This window comes from Rhipicephalus microplus, chromosome 3 (genome assembly GCF_043290135.1).
Source record: "Rhipicephalus microplus isolate Deutch F79 chromosome 3, USDA_Rmic, whole genome shotgun sequence".
Lineage (NCBI taxonomy): Eukaryota > Metazoa > Arthropoda > Arachnida > Ixodida > Ixodidae > Rhipicephalus > Rhipicephalus microplus.
The window spans coordinates 122,347,396-122,366,817 of NC_134702.1; the positions used below are offsets into that span (position 1 = coordinate 122,347,396).

The following is a 19,422-nucleotide window of genomic DNA, read 5'->3' on the forward strand; positions in this document are numbered from 1 at the left end:
AGCTGCGTTAGTCGCTCGGTGGTCTCATGAAAATTCTTGGCAAAGCGGCCCTAATAACCGCACACGCTGAGAAATCGGTGCATGGCTTTTTGTCGATAAAAGGTGGCAACCCAGCAATGGCAGCTAATTTCTGCGGGTATGAGCGCACTCACGTCCCGTAAAACAGGAGTTTGTAGGCGAAGCGGCATTCCTCTGGTTTCAGGTGAGTTCGAAGCACCTGATTACTTGATGTACATAACCAAAGTGCTGGAGGTGTTCGTTGAAGCCCGAGAAAAACACGACGTTGTCCAAGTGAAGCGGGAATATCTTTCACAGGAAGCCAGCCAGGACTGTATCCATGACTCGTTGGAAACTCGCAGGTGCCGAACAAAGACTAAAGGGCAAGACCTTGAAGACCGCCCGGTGATATGAAGGCAGTCTTTTCTGTGTCGCTCTCATTCACTTCGATTTGCCAATAGCCGATCTTGACGTCCATCGAAGAAAAGTACATCGCATTGTGTAGTCAATCTACGGCATTCTATGTTTTTCTTCGTCATTTTCTTCAGGCGGTGGTAATCGATGCACAAGCCGAGAGTTTGTTCCTTCCTTTTTCACTAGCACCACCAGTGAAGCCCATGCACTTTCTGATGGCCAAATGGTATCATCGTGTGGGTTTTGTCGGAAGGTTTTTTTCATGACCTCAAGATCGCGCGTCAAAACTCTGTGCGGACTCAGACGGAGTGGCTTGGCGCTTCCTTCTGTTAGGATTCAATGTTTTGCAACATGGTTCTGCCGAAGTCTTGGCGATGACGAAAAGCACTTTTTTTACTTCAGGAAAAGGTCTTTAGACTATTGTTAATGCATCGAAAGGCTCGGATTAACGTCGAAACTGATTGAAGAGCTTCAGTCGTGAGAATAGTTTCGGGTGAATCGGTGAGAGCGAAAGTGCATCTGGCTCGCAGTATTTCTTCTTCATGAGCATTATGCATGCGTTTCCTCCTCGCAGCTCGGCTATTCCTCTGGCACCGCGAATTTCGTGGTTGATAAACAGGTGATGAAGTTTTTTTTTCAAAATAAAGTTTTTTAATAAATAAATAAAGTTTTGTTCATTCCATAAACAGCCGTTAGTCTAGTCGAGCGACGTTTGCATGTCTGTGCATCTTTGAGTGGCAATGAAAATGCGGACTCTGCAGGGAGGAGCAGTGGCGGCAGTGCTTTTTTTCTGTGGATAGTAAGATTGACTCAGATCTTGGGTCAATTTACGCGTTTAACTATATGTGTCGGTTCAGAGTTTTAAATGTGGTTACAAATAAACATGGTAGCTCCTATGCAGAAGCGACCGCCCGCTTTGATAAGAACTTGCTCCTGCTAAATGCCCACAGCGCAGACAGCCACAAATGAGTGGTAAAATCAACCAATGATTTGTTTCATTTTACGCTCTGGACGAAAATGAGGTACATTTTGTCGTTATTAGTTAGATTTGCTACTTGCGTAGCCATATCTGATAAGCCTAATGCACCGAGGCCAGGGCTAGGGCTGTGTCACCACACTAACAACGCTGCATCCCCAAATTACCGACGTGCATCTTCACACAGCGTCCGTGCGCATCGAATACTCATTCGGTGAAATAAAAAAAAGATAAAAAAGCACTTCAGTGAGAGGCGGAAAGGAACGCTTCGACAGAAAAGCAGTCTTACGAGTGCCTCGACTACCTTGGGAAGAAAACGGGTACCATCCGTGTTTCCTGCCAGCTGTCCCCACTTAATGATTGGAGCGTTTCGAACACAGTCCCAGAGAGTGTATGTCCACAGATTTTTGAATGAGCTACCAATGCTATTGTTAAGACACTAAACTTCCTAATGACATTGCCTCTGAATAAAAAAACTTTGTTTTTCATCGAGTAGCCTACACTCTAAGCCAAATATGGCCGAAATGGGAGCAACGGCTGTTTTTACTCCTTCAGACCGACTGTTACTCTCCGAAAAGACCAAGCGGAACAAGATGGCCGACTTGTTCGAGAATAGGGGAGCAACTGTATTCATCTTAAGTTTGTAAGGGAGCAATGGAAGGAGAAACCGTTGTAAATGCTCTCGTCACACAACGGTTACTCCCCGGCAGGACACCGCACACAAATATGCATGCCGCCCACATTGATATTCATGGGCAAGATTATTGTTTGTTCTGTGTGCCAAACTTCACCAAACCAAAACAGTGATTTATTTTAGCATCCGCAGATAATAAGATAGCAGCGTTGGCTGAACACAGAAGGCCTGAGAATACAGCTACGGCAAGTACCTAACACACGCAGCAGCAGAATGGAGTGTTGGCACGTCAAAGCGGACCGAACGCCGAAACACGTGCAAAACAACGATAAAAAAAAGTCTATACACGCCGTTCGTCCGCGAAGGAAGGGCGTCAAAGTTGATCAAGCACCGAAACACGTGCATAAGGATCCCCCTCCCCCCCCCCCCCGATATATCGGAGAAGAAAAAAAAAAGCGGACCCAGACGCGCTTTTCATCAGCTGTACACTTAGTAGCACGCTTCACCGTGTAGTATCTTTAAGGGCAGGATGACAAACCTGCGCCATCTGCGCCCGCATGACAAGTGTGGCGCTAGTGTAGCAAGCGATGTAATTTACAAAGTAATTTTTTTAGTGTTTATGTTAACTAGCACTAAATAATTTTTACACAAAATTTTTTATATTTAATTATCAGTTTTAGTGTACCTCAGTTTTTTTATAAGTGTATTAGGAAAACTCACATAAAGCGTTGCGCTGACGCCTGTGCTGCTACTGCTCGACGTTTTTTTTTTTTCGGCGCAACTAGGTTCGCGTTCGCACTACTCATATTCTTGTGGTCTGTATGGTCGGCGAGCACATGGACATGCGAACTTGTGAGCTATGTTTTGTTCGTGTGTGTGTGTCGCAGATTTGCGTTTCTACTTATTCGTGATGAAGATTAGTGTATATTTATCTTTATGGAGCGCGAAGTTGGTGTGGATTTTGCTGCTAGGTGGAACAAACACATCGTAAACACGTCTTCAGCTATCTGCAAGCCTGTTCGCTCGTCGGACAAAGGACTGTGCATGCATCAAGCGTGCAGGTAAGTGGCATTTGCAGCAACATTTAATGCTCTTACAATACATTGTTGAGTGGTTGCGCTATTAAAAGAGAAATGATTTGCTCTTTCTTATTTACCGTATCCATTGCTAGCCGTATCGAACTAAATTACCTCTATTATTACCGCCTGCATACCCTCTTGCTTCCCCTGTCACCACTGCAGTGCCAGTGTACTTTTGCAGTTAAAAGTTCATTTCCGCAACACCACCTCGCTTTAAAAAACATTGGGGTGGGGTTGTAGCTGCCTTCATACTGGCACCTTTCTACCATTCGCTTTATGTAACGTTAACGGCTGAGTGTTGGGGCCTTCGGCCGCATTTTTTGGAGCTGTAAAGTGTATGTAAATCAGTAAGTGAACCAATCATTGTCGCATCACTTCACTGGCATCGCCAGGCGGTTGCGCACAGAATTTTTTTAGGCCGGGCGTAGGGAGCCCATAATGACGACCATATTCGCTTGCCCGGCCTCCAATTCAGATAAGCGGACCCCCCCCCCTCCCCGCACGCCTAAAAAAAATCTGCCTACATCACTGCGTCACTTGCTTCTCCTCTGCGCTGAACGTACTATTTTATAAGCGCACCATCAAACGAGCAGTTTACATATAGACAGAACAATTGGAGGAGGAATGACCCAAATCTCTTAGATTTCTTTAGTGATGCGAAACCTTCGCAAAACTGAATATTGCAAAAGACAATCATAAATGCTGTATGTTCCCGATAGCGTTGTCATTATTCTGCATCATGAAATCTTTTCGCTGTGAAAACTTGGCATGGCGTTGAAGTCACATATCGACGTTAATACCAATCGACGAAAATTTTGACAACCTCAATGACGCCGTTTGGGATTTGTCGCATGCACATAATTAGGCTGATTCCCACTTGGCTGTTCTTAACCCGACTTGACTGCTACCAAATGAAACGATATTTGATGCATGTCTTTTACTACTTTTTTTCAGGGATATGATACAAATTTGGTTATACTGCAGATAAAGATGCTCCCAACGATGCTAAAGTGCAGAAAGCAAGTGAATTTTGGTAAGTGCAGACTTTTTGTAGTACGTATATGAAAGCATCGCTTTTTAGGGGCAAACTGTGCATGTGTTGGCCAAAGAATAGTTCATCATGCCACATGGTTACACTGGCACTGACAATTTGACATGGCTCCGCTGGCTCGTTTGTGTGCTCACAGTGTTACCGTTAAGATAAAATGCTTATGTTTTCATTGCAGGGATTGCTGTTTGTACTAGAAAGCCAACTGCCAAGATTTGTTTACGCTGGTGCTCCTAAAAGTACGCTTTCCCTATTTACATGGATTTTGGCTTGCACAAAGCATAACACTTGGGCCTAGATTCACAAAGCTGTCCATGCGCAGGCTTTCATAACAGCGTTTCTTGAGTTGCCTTTACCCTGTTTTCTACAGATGTTTGGTGGGTTTAAAAGTGCCACTGCATGTTGACCTCCCCCACTCCGAAAAATTCATCTTCAAAGCTCTGCAAGAGTGGGCTTAACTTTCTTGTGCACCTCCTTGCTGTTCCAAGATCCTGAAGTGTTATGCTCTTACTAGAGGTGGCAGTGCTTCTAATGTTTGTATTTCCATCACATTGACCAAGTATGCCATCTTGGCTTGACTGGTAGCACATCCTCAACAAATGTCTTTGTGACACATGTAGAAGGCAGTACAAAATAAATAGGTGGACATTCACACCGGGAGCAAACTTCTAATAATGCTTTTTTTTTGGAAACCACAGTGCGCTTATTTCAATTTGTCTAACAAAGCAGTAACCTGTTTGGCTGTGAACCAACAAGACGCTGAACTAATAAAAGCTTCACATCTTGTTTCTCTCAGATATATATGTATTGGCAAGCTATCTGCGACACTGTCAAACAAAGAATCGGAATATCTATGCATGCCTTAAAATATATTGCTTTGTTCACATATCTCGTGGCTGTGACTCATCAATTGAGTGAACAAATGCACCCTAGTTTACTAAATTCAAAGAATTTTTTGAAGGCAGCACGCTCTACATTTATTTGTCTATAGTTTTGTGCAGCCGTTTGTGTCAGGTACAAAGAAATATACTGAAGATTATCATGTAGCCTATGCAAAGGTTGCTTTCAAGCAGGCTTTGCATGCTTGGCTTTTGCCTGCAGGTATTGCACAATTCAAGACCCAGCAGCGTATGATAGAACAGTAGAATCGAGAGCAACTATGTGTACGAGCTAAATAAGTATTTTAACATGAGCGGACGGTACGTGTTATTTGCCACACACATGATCTCACTTAGAATGCCCATTGGTGAATGGGCTCATAGAAATGTCACTCAGCTGTGTATAGGAAACAAGTTAACTGAACCTAAGGGTATCTTTAACTGCTACAAATGTGCCTTGTTGAGGTGCTGCACATTTTTTTCCAGAATATTGCTGCCTGAGACATCATGTGAAGAGCGTCTACCACGTCAGCATTTATATGGCTTGCTAAGTAACGTTTGGCCGAACCTTCCTTTTTTTTCACATTTCGTTTTGCAGTAGATATCCTAGAATGTAAGCGATGCTGCAGTGTGTGTGACTCATTGTTATGTATTGATTCTGGCATGTTTAACCTCACACTTCTATTTTTTTTTCTTGCAGCGATGAGATGCTTCCCATATGCCGGCGGTAACATTCCACTGCGCTAGCCTGATGTAAACACCAGCTGCGAAACTTGAGTTCTTCAGAATTGGAGAAGTTGCCCTTCTCTCACCAATGATGACACAGACTGCCCCACGCTAGGAATTCAAGATTGTTTTTCCACGGATGACGCAGAAAACCTTTGATGTATTATGGTGCTTGTTTAGTGCTGGCTGTGGTGTGGCGAAGTCTACTTTTACGTGTGCTCACACGTTGCCTCATAAAAAGAACAATAAAGCATTTATCTTCCTTTCAGTATTGTCCACTTTTTGTGTTAGAAGCACCAAAGCAGTGCTCTTCCAAAGAGCTCTCGCCATATGTTAAGCGTGTGACAAGCATACTCGAGATAAATAGTCATTTCCCCAAGGAGTAACTGGAAGCATGTGCAGTTGGTTTTCAGAGAGTAACTGCGAACACGTGGGAGGAACGGTAAAGAGTAACCGTTGGTCTTAGGGGAGCAACTGGTGAGTAACTGTTGGTCTGCAGGGAGGAACTGGAGGGAGTAACTGCTCATCCCCCGAAGGATGAACTGAAAGGAGAGCAACAGTTCCTCCCCTGCAGTTACTCCTTTTAGGGGAGTAATGGGAGTGGCAATGCAATTGCTCCCTGAAAGGAGCAACCCCTATACCCCCGTTGCTCTCTTTTGGCTTAGAGTGTAGGGCATAGTGTTTCTTAATATACACTAGAGGGAACTCTGGCACTAGTGTCTGTGGAAGCTGCAACACACGGCGCTTCAGTGAGCATTAGAATTATGGGTAGTACACACATTTGTCTAATTTTTGTACTTCTGGCCTGCTTCTGGCTCTGTGTGTGTTCGTGTGGCTTGGAGTTCTTTTTTTTTTACAAAAACATAAATTAGCAAATTTTCACCGTTAGCGCTTCACAACCTTATTCTTTTAGGCTTACCATTTCGAATGAAGTCACTAAGTTTAAAATGATTCGTTCTTTTTTTCAAAACAAAACCGTAACCAGCAATAAACGAAGCCGCAAGGACGATTCGCCGCCCGCAAGTACGAAGACTAGACAAATGTGTGTACTATCCATCGCTCCCATGGCCGCTGAACGATCGCAGCGCCAGAGTGCCCTCTAGTTAATTTTGGGAAACTTTATGGTCATGAAGATGGCATATTAGACACTTTTATTTACTTTTTAAAGTTAATAAACAACGAATATTACACGCAATGAGCGTCCAAGAACAATTCAAAGAGCGGACGCCGTGAAGACAGTGAGCAGACGACATGGCGTGGATGAATACATGTCGACGGGCTAATCACCTTTCTTATTGGCTAGGGGCCCTGTAGCCTTCATATTACTGAAGGGAGCTTCAGAGACAGAGTACAGAGTAAACTATACCACCAACAGACGCTTCCACTCGAATGCTTTTTTGTTAACAGCTGCACGTGCTCCTTACGTTCTCAATTCGGACTCAGAATAGTGCATTCTGTGTGACAGACACACAAGCCGTCCAAAGCATTTGCTTTCAACTTGTGCACAACTGCAACGCCACAGCTATAGTTAGCGCGATTTGTTTGTCACGGGGTGAATGAGTGAGTGAATGAACATTAATTAATTCTTGCAAAACGCTACAAAACTCCCGCTGTCTCGCATGATTATCCCTGCAAATGAACTGACGGCGCCGATAGGTCTATCCTGCCTGCCCGATCGCGGCCACAATTTGGTCATCAAAGATGGCACTTCGCATGAGTGTGTCCAACTAAGGAACGCCGAATTTGGGTTGTGTGACGTGAATTATTTATACGTATACTTCAGCGTTAGTCAAGAGACATTACGTGTAGAACATCGAAGAGCGTGGGACATCAGACACCTTAAATCTGGGCAAGCGCGAGCTCGTCTCTCCTGCTGTTATTGGCACTGAGGTTTTGTTCCTTCCCCGTATGTCTTGTCTACGTCCTCGCCCCGCCGCGGTGGTCTAGTGGCTAAAGTACTCGGCTGCTGACCCGCAGGGCGCGGGTTCGAATCCCGGCTGCGGTGGCTGCATTTCCGATGGAGGCGGAAATGTTGTAGGCCCGTGTGCTCAGATTTGGGTGCACGTTAAAGAACCCCAGGTGGTCTAAATTTCCGGAGCCCTCCACTACGGCGTCTCTCATAATCATATAGTGGTTTTGGGACGTTAAACCCCACATATCAATCAATCAATCTACGTCCTCCTTTCACTATAGTAGTAGTTAGCTTGCAAGAGTCAGAAAAGGTTCATCTGCGTCCTGACGAGCTTGGAATGAGGCAGCAGGCGGCTGCTTCTCTACTGTAAAGGAGATTATAATCATGCGTGCTATTGGCGCCTCTGTGTCCTGGCGAGGGGAACTCGTCTGATGCGAAAGTAGTGCGGTAGGTGAAGCCATGCGCAGCCTCATAGACCGATTCGTAGAAGTTCGCAGTCACCACCTCGCTCAACGTGACACGTGGAGTTAACCAGGAAAGGCCGGGTAACCAAAAGCAACTAAGATGTATCAACATATCCGCGTGTATTTCAAGACGATTCCGTAGTGACTGTTTCTTTTCTGGTTCATCCTGCGGTGGCCGCATTCGCGATGGAGGCGGAACTGTTGTAGGCCCGTGTGCTCAGATTTGGGTGCTCGGGAAAGAGCCCCAGGAAGTCAAAATTTTCGGAGCCCTCCACTACGGCGTCTCTCTTAATCATATGGTGGTTTTAGAATGTTAAACCCCTCATATCAATCAATCAATCATTTTCTGGTGCATACAATCACCAAAAAGGCGTCAATTTCCTAATCTTCTACGCGTTCGCGCTGTACAGGAATGTGAATGCCGAAAATAAATAAGAAAAGGTTTTTAATGCGTACCAATCTCAATTTATCATTAAAATCAGGGAAAAAAAAGCTTGGTTTGGTTTCTGATTCCCACTGCCGGTGGTGCGCTGTCATCGTTTCGACGGGAGTGACACCATCAGGCATGGCTGGGTAGGTCGCGCAATTCTAGTGGCTTGACGTCACTGTTGCCATTAGTGACGTTGATCCAGCAACAATGCAAAGGACACTGTTGCGTCTGCTTCTTTTTTTTTCCTCCTCAGCGAGAATCATTACAATAGAGTTGAAACAACGAATACTTTTGCCCATGATTTATATCGCTTGTTTGTCATTTGTGCTGGCTGTTTCTAAGAAACAAATGAGCTCCTCGAACACTCCGATTCTTTCAAGTGGAATGGTGACACGCTGCAATGACTGGTTTCTAACTGTACTTGCCGGTGAGATGCTGTTTCTAGTGTTTTTTTTTCTAGATGTGGGAAATGTGCCGAAATATGAAGACCTGAAGAGTTGTTGCACCGCCGGCCTTTGCTGGAATTACGACACAGAAGTCCAACATTACTATGTATCGTAACTCAAGATTTTACGCAGAAAATCAGAATATGACTGCTGCCTTTCTAGTGATTATAAATGTGGATGCATTGTTCTTGATGAGCTTTTGTCGCAGAAAAAAAATTGGGTGGCGTGCTAGCCGTCAGAGTTGTTCATCGCAGTTTGAAATGCACTTCCTCACCCAGGTCTTTCTCAGCCAACCGTTGTACGAACTGCCCTTCGAAAAGTCAACTGAGAACTTGGTGCAGAATACTGCACAAGGAAGCAACGAGAACATCACAAGCTTGTATGCCGTATTCTTCCGCCTGATCTCTGCGGTTCTTGGAATCCTGACCTTCGTGGCTCTCATAATATATTATGTCTTAATTGATTCGACATCCTGGACAACCCTTCGGGTAAGAGCCGTTTTTACGTTTAATGTTCCAGAGGAACGGAAATATAAACCCACAGATGCATAGCACAGATATACAATACATGCAAAGCGAAGCAGCGAAATGATTAATACTCAGCTTTTTATAGCAAGCCTTATTGGCTTTGTTAGCATAGTCACGTCTGCACATGAAAAAAAGTGGTTGTTCTGGACGGCTTGTTGGTGACCTATTTTCCTGGCACTGTCTGCAGCGTGAGTAAACATTAAACTTGAGCTGTTCCTCACGCTCATTTTGCAGTACTCATGGAGTGTCTGACTGCAAAAATAGAAAAATTTATGATATGTGGTGACGAACGCTCTTTAGGTGTCGTGGCAATAGTTATACAAATTATAAAAAATTGAGTCACTATTAATATTAGCGATGAGATAATCGTGTGTGTCATGATGGGGAGTGCGCGTTATTTGAGTACGTTTCATTTTTTACCATCGTTTCTTGTTTAGACACACCTGGAACTTTGCAAATTACACCGTTATATAGCTTAATGTTGATTAAAATTAAGAATCTTCGCCTTCGCACATACTCAGTTCTCGGCCACGCGAAAGAGGACAGAGGCGGAAACAACTATATAGTAACCGACTAAAACCCACTTTGCTAAAGAGCAGGGCATGAATGTGATACACGCGTACCAATGCACAACACCAGCAGTTACCCTCTCTACAGATATGATTTCCTACAACTGTATTTAAAGGTCTCTTGCGAGCGAAACACGGTACAGTGAACGAGAATTTTACAGTTAGACCAGGCGGTGTAGCTATGTCTTGTGTTCCCGATCCTCACCTTCATGCACACTCACATGCCGGAAGATCTCTACACTGAACAGGAAAGACATTCTTCCACGATGGTTCAAGCCTTCGCCAGAGGTGCTTGCTGTGTGTTCGAAAGAAGCTGCTGTAAGTTAGGTAATGGTTATAATAACGTGCTCCGATCAACAGTTTTATGGTTCTCTACATCCCTTTTTCTGTCTGTTTTCCGTAGTTTGGTATCATATAAATTTGACTGCTAAAACTAGCCATGTCCTTTGGCACTTGCAATTATCACTAGCTTAGTTTGGCTTGGAAATGCAGTGTAACGGGCAAACGCATGATTCTCAGTGGAGCCATCACATGGGGCCAGCTCCCGGCTACATTATTAGCTCTGATGGGATTGAGAGCATTGTGCAGTAGCACACCATGGCATCGTACACTCGTATTATTTTTAATACAGAAATGTCTAATATAGAGTAATATACTGTATTATGTCGCTTATGTAGCTCAATGGTCTACCCAATTATTATTCTTGTGTTTAAAGAAATTGATTATTGTCGAAACGGTGATTTGGAGCTCCGAATGCGCCATGTGGCTACCGGCGGACTTAGTGCACAAATGTATGTAGGTTCTGAGAATACACAGCCATCAGTCAAAGTTCCGAGACTTTGTTGAAAAGACGGACGACGAAACAAGAGAGAACGTTGCCTAATGCTCATGAACGCATGAAATTCATGATTGCGTTAATGCAACTTTTACCAGGAAACAAAAGCCATGGGAACTGTGTTGCAGTAAAGTAGAACTCATCCCGAGCAGCCTTTGGGTCGAATTGTGAAAACTAAGAATCGTCCTTCTGATAATGATTTGCTAATTGGATTTGCAATTTCATCGCTTGCATGTGCAGCACTGAAAACCTGAACCTTTTAAAACTCACAGACCTTGAGGGGGTACAGTGCAAGAGCAGAGGAACTGTGTTACTCTCCTCAGAGTTCTTTTACTTCGTGATGGAGTAGGTCAGAGTTGGCCGCGGAAGATACTCTTTCGTTGAATGCAGAGTAAAAGATACTGCGAACTCTCTGCTACTCAAGTGAAGTTGGCAATCTATGCAACTCTCGTGCCGATGAGGCGTGTATTAGAGGTGGCACTCCGTCCTTGCTGCGGAGTACAATAGAGCGCTTGCATGTTACACTAACGCCGCAAAGCAACATAGCTGTGTTCTAACTATACGCCTCGGCGTAGAGCCTCAGGTGTAAGTTTTATACGTCAAGTAATAGAATAGCTTTCAGTGATAACTAAAGCATGCTTGTGTAATCAAGAACGCTCAGTGTATGATCACACAAGCATGCTACCACTAACAATACCTTTGAAGCAAAAAACAGCGGCAACATCTTAAGCGTCACCAAAAGTTAGTTTACCACCCAAACAAATTGCTACGTGGGTAAGGTAAGTCTCAGCACATATCGTAAAAAGAAGTTTTAAAAAATTTACGCAGCGGGGTTAGAACTTGCCGCCTACGTATGACGAAGCGGGTACTCTACCACTACGACGCGTTTTGTCATGCTCACTGCTGTGTAAAAAAAAAAGCAGATCCCACCTGGAGTGGGAATCGATGATATGCGAAGCACAAATGAGAAATGTTGGTCTATCACTTCAAATTCAGCTTAACGTTACGAGGTGGAGGTAATTGATGCCGTACATGACTTCCGTGTCATGATTATCATATTTATAGGTGTCGTTAACCTCCATCATCTATTCACGTCACGTGATACCAAATTTACTATATGTGAACCTAGCGAAACAGCGACGAGCATGCTAAGAGAGCGGTGTGTTGTCATGTTCTTATATAACACCCGTGTCAGGATTATCATGATTGCACCAGTCATATATTTCGTCACCCGTTGACGTCACGTAACACCAAATTTGTTATATGTGGAGCTAGCAAAACAACCGCGAGCGCGTAATGAAGGGCCCAATATACTTTAATGTAGCATTGATGCGCGTGCAAGCTGGGCACTGTGACGTTACGTTTGGAAAACGCGAGCACTCCATAGTCTGACGCCAGGCGCGACCAGCGTCCTTCGGCGCTGCCTCACGGCAACCGGCGCGAAATTTGACATGCTTCATTTCGCGCTGATGCGTTACCCTAACAGCACTGCGTCTCCTTCTTTTCGTGACGGAGGGATGCCGGACGCGCTAGAACTAGCATGCGTCAAAGCAACGCAACGCGGCACGCGCCTGCGAGCATATATGGCAGGACCGGCGCCTGGCGTGGCAACGCCGGCGAGATGTGACGAAATGAACACCCGCGAGCACACGCACCACGTCACGTCGAAATGTATTGGCGCCTTTACTGGGGCATGTAGTCTTGTTCTCACATGACACGCATCTCTTGATTATTATGTTTGCACCAGTCAGATACTTTCGCCATTAATTGGTGTCACGTAATACCAAATTTGGTATATGAGAAGCTAGCGAAACGGTCGCAAGGGCATCATAAGTGTGTAATGTAGTCGTGTTGTTACATGACACGCATGTCGTGATTATAATGTTTGGATGTGTCGTTTAGCTATATCATCCGTTGGCGTCACGCAATACCGAGTTTGGTACATGTGAAACTAGCGAAATGGCCGCGAGCGCATTATGAGCGTAGCATGTAGTCATGTTGTTACATGACACGCATCTCGTGTTTATCATGTTTACACCAGTCCCATACATTCGTCGTCAATTCACATCCTGTAATACCACGTTTGGTATATGTGACGCTAGCGAAACGGCCGCGAGCGCATTATAAGCGTGGCATGTAGTCATGTTGGTACATGATACGCATGTCATGATTTTCGAGGTTGGGGTCTGTCACTTTGGTTCGCCATGCAATCATGCCATACCATACCAGTTTCTCAACAAGTCATGTGAACGAAACAGCCGCAAGAGCTGCAGGACCTTGAAACGTAAATCATGACATTAATGAGATGCATGTCATAATTTTCATGTTATGACTTCTTAAATTTGTTTTTCATACAGTCATTCTTTGCCATACCAAGTTTTGTATCGATACCATTATCGAAACGTCCAGGAGAGCTAGAAGTTGTAGGCGGCTAGATAAATAGATAAATAGATAGATAGATAGATAGATAGATAGATAGATAGATAGATAGATAGATAGATAGATAGATAGATAGATAGATAGATAGACTCAAAGTCGCCGAAGTTCGCTAAGAAATGCTTTGCACTTAAAACTACAGTGAACTAGATTATGATCTAGTGGCGCGACCGGCTTGGCTACGGTGTCAGCTTTCATGCGGATGCCACCAGGTGGAACCGCTGCTACTTTTCATGTGAAATATACGTGACGACTAAAGGCAACAGGAATGCAGCAGTCATGAAAAATAGGGCACTGTGGATATACAATAGGTATGATGTTGTGAGAGGAATATGGAAAGGGGTCATGTTTCTGGGCTGACGTTCGGTAATGCGGTCTTGTGTATGAGATCAGAAGTTCAAGCAAGATTAGTAATTAAGCAACGTGGATTAGGTAGACTTGCTTTAGGAGCTCACGGGAATACACCAAATCAGTGAGTACAAGGTGATATGGGATGGACATCATTTGAGGGCAGGGAAGCTAGCAGCAAGATAAAATTTGAGAGGCGATTGAGAGAAAGGGGGAAGAGCGTTGGGCTAGGAAGGTTTTCAGCTACTTGTACATGAAGATTGTCGATACAAAATGGAGGAAGCGAACCAGGAAGTTGACTGGTAAATACTTAGAAAACAGCAGGTGGCCAAACCAAAAATAACTATCGGTTAAGAAGAAAGTGAAGTAAACGGAGACTGACATGTGGAGAATGGGCATGATTAAGAAGTCCGCACTAGAGATCTATCGAACTTTTAAGCAGGAAATTGCCAAGGAAAGGATCTATGATAATACTCGGGGTAGTTCTCTACTGTTTGAGGCCAGGACGGGAGTACTGCGAACCAAGACATATCGGGCCAAATACAAAGGCGTAGACACAGTATGCAGTGCGTGTGGAGAGGAAGAAGAAACTGCCTAACACTTGATAATGTTCCGTAAAGGGCTTCACCCTATAGTTCAGGATGATGGCGCAGAGCTTTTCAAAGCACTGGGGTTTAGGGACCGGGAGAGCAAAATAAACTTTAAGTGGGTAGACTTAACTAGAAGGAGGTTATCTGATTGGTGGCTAAAGTCAAGGCACGAGTGAAAATAAACTCTTCACTGCAAAGTACGAATCCTCAAACTCACTTTTTAAGGAAAAAAATAAATATAGTTTTTGGTTCATTAGGTATTACGGCTTGGTGGCGCTAGCCACCGCCCGATCTATAGGGTAGAGCCATATCCATCCATCCATCTATCCATCCATTCATCGATCCATCCATGTGTGTGGTGAAGGAAGCTGAGACCGATATGTGGAGAATTGGCATGATTAAGAAGTCCGCACTAGAGATACATCGAACTTTCAAGCAGAAAATTGCCAAGGAAAGGATATATGATAATACTCGGGGTAGTTCTCTACTGTTTGAGGCCAGGATGAAAGTATTGCAAACCAAGACATATCGGGCCAAATACGAAGGGGTAGACAAGGCTTGCAGTGTGGGTGGAGAGGAAGAAGAAACTGCCGAACACTTGATAGTGTTCTTTAAAGGGCTTCACCCTATAGTTCAGGATGATGGCGCGCAGTTTTTCAAAGCACTGGCGTTTAGGGACAGGGGGGGGGGGCAAAATAGACTTTAATCAGGTAGAATTAACTAGAAGGAGGTTATCTGATTGGTGGCTAATGTCAAGGCATGAGTGAAAATTAAACAGTTCACTACAAAGTACGAATCCTTAACCTCACTGTTCAAAGGTCAAAAAGTAATAAATCTAGTTTTTGGTTCATTAGGTATTACGGCTTGGTAACGCTAGCCACCGCCCGATCTAAAGGGTACAGCCATATCCATCTATCCATCCATGCCTGCTTCGGCTGCGTTGTCGGGCCGTTGCGGACTCCTGCAGAGCTGCGGATGTGGTTATTTCTAACGCGCGTTTGCTTTGTGGTTCATGCAAATGTAAAAATACGAGGTTAGTTACTTCGTGAACAACCTGGCAAAAGCGTTTGCATGGCATCAAGAAGCAGTGAGGAGTTTCCTCGGGGAATACGCACTTGACTGCCATTTATAACGTGCACATATTCGCACAGGGTGTATCTTGGCTCAAAATGATGTTCAGACGCCGCTGAAGTTTTGGTCAAAGGCCTGTCAGCCCTCTGGAGGTTGCGCTGCCCCTTTCAGCGGAGATCGTCATCCCTGGAAGCTACAAAAAGCAATGCCTTCGGAGTGCCCCGGTAACCGATTCGGCAACCGGGAGCAAAGCAATGAGAATCCGTTCTCTGCTTCGACATGTCGCGAGCTACATGTTTGTTGGTGCGGGATATCTCTTTAAGTACAGACCGGTATACTGGTGAAAGAACGTAGCAGATTGTCCCACACGTGCAGTAGAGTAGCTTATTAGATCTGTAAAGGCTCGTTCACACCGAAGGTGAGAACGAGCCTTTACAGGAGGCCAAACGAGCCTTTACAGGAGACAGGAGGCCAAAGTGGCGAAGCGGCAACGCGGAAAGCGCGAAAAACCTCCACTCCAGGCGGCGAAAGCGGGAGAAAAAGCAGGCGGCAAGGCCGATCGCTCTCGGAGCAATTTTTTGCCGCCTGCCGAAGCTTGCCGCTTTGCCGCAGCCAATCAGAACGCCACGCCGCGGAGGAGTGGCGGTGGCGCGGGTGTACGTTTCGGAGAAGCGCTGACACGTCATAGCAACACGTGCGCAAAATCGCGAGATGCCCGCCTCTTTTCCAACGCGGCCACACGAAGGAGGCATGCGGTCTGAACAGGTTCACGCTCTCGCCGCTTCGGAAATCCCGCTTCGCCGCTTTGCCGCTTTGCCGCGCCGGCTTTGGTGTGAATGAGCCTTTAAGTGCAATAATCCAGCTTGCAAGAGATGCTCATCGGCTTCGCTAACTTTGGCGTCTCACGTCCCACAAGGGCACGGTACTTGTACCGAGAGAACACTTGTTGAGAAGCGCGCACACGGACCGGAAAAATAAAAAGTGCGTCTTATGTGCGCAAGGTGCCTAATGCCTAGTGCGCAAGGTGCCTAGTGTGCAAGGTGCCATAATGCTGCCTTCTGCACGTCGCCGACCCTCTAGTCTACATCACTCGGGCTGAAAAATATTTAGAACATCTGCGAATGACAAGAAGGCGGCAGCATTATGCTTCCCGTTTATAGTATTGGCCTGTACGCGTCCATCAAAACGCGCGCATAAGAAAATAATGACACGAAATAACATGGTAATAGATGTAACTCAATACACGAAACGAATGAAAATCCATATATTTACTTTTTCATGTTTTGTTGGGCTAAAACTATCCCTTAGGATAGCCCGTATCTATGCCTTCCGTGCGTCTTCGTCATTCAGAATTACAATACATACGCTCACGACCTGGATTCACGGTTTCCACAGAAATGTGGACACAACACTTCCTTGGCACCGGAGCTGCTCGCAATCTGGTCACTCACCAACGAACCCGAGCACTACCACAAGCACCGCACATCACAACTCTTAAGAGCCTGACAGCACACAGAACGATGCAACATTCGTCGTTTCTCATCGAAGCACCATAATGCTGCAAGGACTGCAACGCCAAAGCGAACGCACTGCCGAATGCCGGCGTCGGTTGCGATGTGTGCCACCACAGCGCACAACACAACCAGCGTCGTTTACCCGTTGATATATGCGGTAGAGCTTCCAGGCCTTGATGAAGTTTCTTCAGGTGGCGGTGGCTCAATTCGCAAAACTCGCACACATACTCACGCCCACACACAGATGAAAAGCACACGCACACGCACATGACATGAAAAGGCGCAGTGGCACCGCGAGAAATCCTAGCGGCCGTCGATGTCATTCTGGACGGCCGAGACAGCAGCCACGGCCTGCTGGTTGCGCCGTCCAAAATATCATATTCTACTTCACTATACAAAAAACTAAATTACATGCGTGTGAAAGTGTCACATCGTGTTACTTTATGAACGCACACCGAATGAAAAGTCTGTTTCCACGTATAGGGGACTGAAGTTCAAGTTAGCGAAGCAATGACAGTGCCGCGCCTGGCTCTGGCGGCGAGATCCGGAACACTTGTGGAGATACGCGGGAGAGGTCACAGGCGACTGAGTGTGTTTCACCGAAACGGGAGCGCGTCCAATACACGCTCTCGCGCAACGCGTTCTGCAGTCGGTGCGGCGAACTTAGGTGCCATGCCGTCAGCTTTGAGCGCAAAAACGAAACGCTCGCTGTGCGAAGTTGCCTTTCCGCGATGGAAAAAGCGGCCCCACGGAAGCGTTGGCGAAGTCCGAAGTATTGTGTTGTTGGCTGCCACAGCAATGTAGAAAACAAGGAACGCTCTCCACGTGTAAAGCTGTATTAGTTTTTCATCTAGTCAAGTCTAGTGAACACAGTCGCGTTCGCGAAAGATAGAGCAATCTTGACACGAGAGCGGGAAAAAAAAGGGCGAGCACTTCAACTTGATTCGCTGTGGCTAAACTTAGCTTGCTGCTTGGCGGCGACGTCAGCGGGTCATGTGCGGCATGGTCGACATGACTGAAAATTCTCAGACATTTTAATGCTATGACCGTATAACTTTATTTTAGGGACGTAGCTCTTTATAGCGGCACCCGTTCGTCTCTCGTAGCCATTGTAGTCTGTAACAAGTATAACATTTTGACCTCCAAGGAGACGCCGGTGAGAGATTTCTTCTGTGCGTTGTTGAAAAATAAAAAAATAGTGCTCAATGTACATGCCAATGGCTGCTAAGGGGGAATAAGAGACAGGAGAATTCGGCTTTTAGTAAACGCGCACTCTGCGAATTTTTTATTGTTCAACAACGCACAGAAGACAAGAAAGGGTTGCTACGTGTTATACTTGCTGGGCATAACCCCCTTCGTTTTATAAAAGTTTTGCGAGCATTGGGCCGCAATGCCATGAATACAGTGAACTAGTATATACCGTGAACTCGAGGTGGTTAAAGGTGGGAAGTAGACACGAAGCGCAAGCCGTAAGAAAGTGTGCGTACGCCTCCTCTCGTTCAGTGCTTGGAATTTCCGCTGGATGGCGGTGCTTCTATTTGAGGAATATATGATAAAAAAATGGGAGATGGTGTTACATGGAGTGTTGAATAGATGGACGAACGGACACACAGACAGATGCATGGACGGACGCACGGATGACTGCACGGACGGATGGACGAACGCAGGAGCGGATGCATGGACAAAAGTAGGGAGGGACGCACAGATGAACATGCGGACGCACGAACATACACACGCACGGACGGGCGGATGGACGCACGGGCGGCCACACAGATGCACGCTTGGATGGACGAAAGCAAGAACGAAAGGACGGATGGATGCTTCGCCCCACTATCCATCATTCACTTCGTGGATATGTTGCCATTTTTTTTCTAACCTTGCGTTGCTGTGCCCAGCGTGCTCGCGCGTCAATGCTGCATTGAAAAATACTGGGCCCTTCATGATGCGCTCGCGGTTGTTTTGCTAGCTCCACATATAACGAATTTGGTGTTACGTGACGTCAATCGATGACGAAATATATGACTGGAGAAAACATGATAATTCTGACACGCGTATCATGTAAGAACATGTCAACATACCACGCTAATGGCATTCTCGTGGCCGTTTCGCTAGCTCCACGTATGCTAATATTGGTATTACGTGACGTGATAAATGATGAAAGTAAACGACACATTGAAACATGACAATCATGAAATGAAAGTAATGTACGGCATCATTTACCTCCACCTCGTAACATGATGCTGATTTTAAAGTGACATATCAACCTTTCTTATTCGTGCTTCACATATCAGCGATTCCCATTGTACGTGGGATGGCGATTTTTTCAGATGCTGACGCTTGTCCCACGCATGTGCGGTGCGCATGTGCTCTGCTCGCTGTCTTTCCACTGTGCATGCTGCAGATAAGGGCCCATCAGTTCGACACCCCCCCGCCCCCCCCCCCCACTGAGAGTTAAAGGCAATAATGAACACCACAATAAAAGTAAACTACAAAGCAGTCTCGTATTAGTGTGCGCAGTTCCTCGGGCA

General features: G+C 45.5%; 1 protein-coding gene across 1 annotated transcript in view; it reads left to right on the top strand.

The window, feature by feature from the left end:
• LOC119168528 (neprilysin-1) overlaps positions 1–19,422 on the top strand; it is a 91,305-nt gene that overhangs the window by 22,838 nt on the left and 49,045 nt on the right. The window contains exon 3 of the mRNA XM_075890196.1: positions 9,283–9,492. Within this exon, the coding sequence (XP_075746311.1) occupies positions 9,283–9,492 (210 nt within the window). The remainder of the gene's footprint in view (positions 1–9,282; positions 9,493–19,422) is intronic.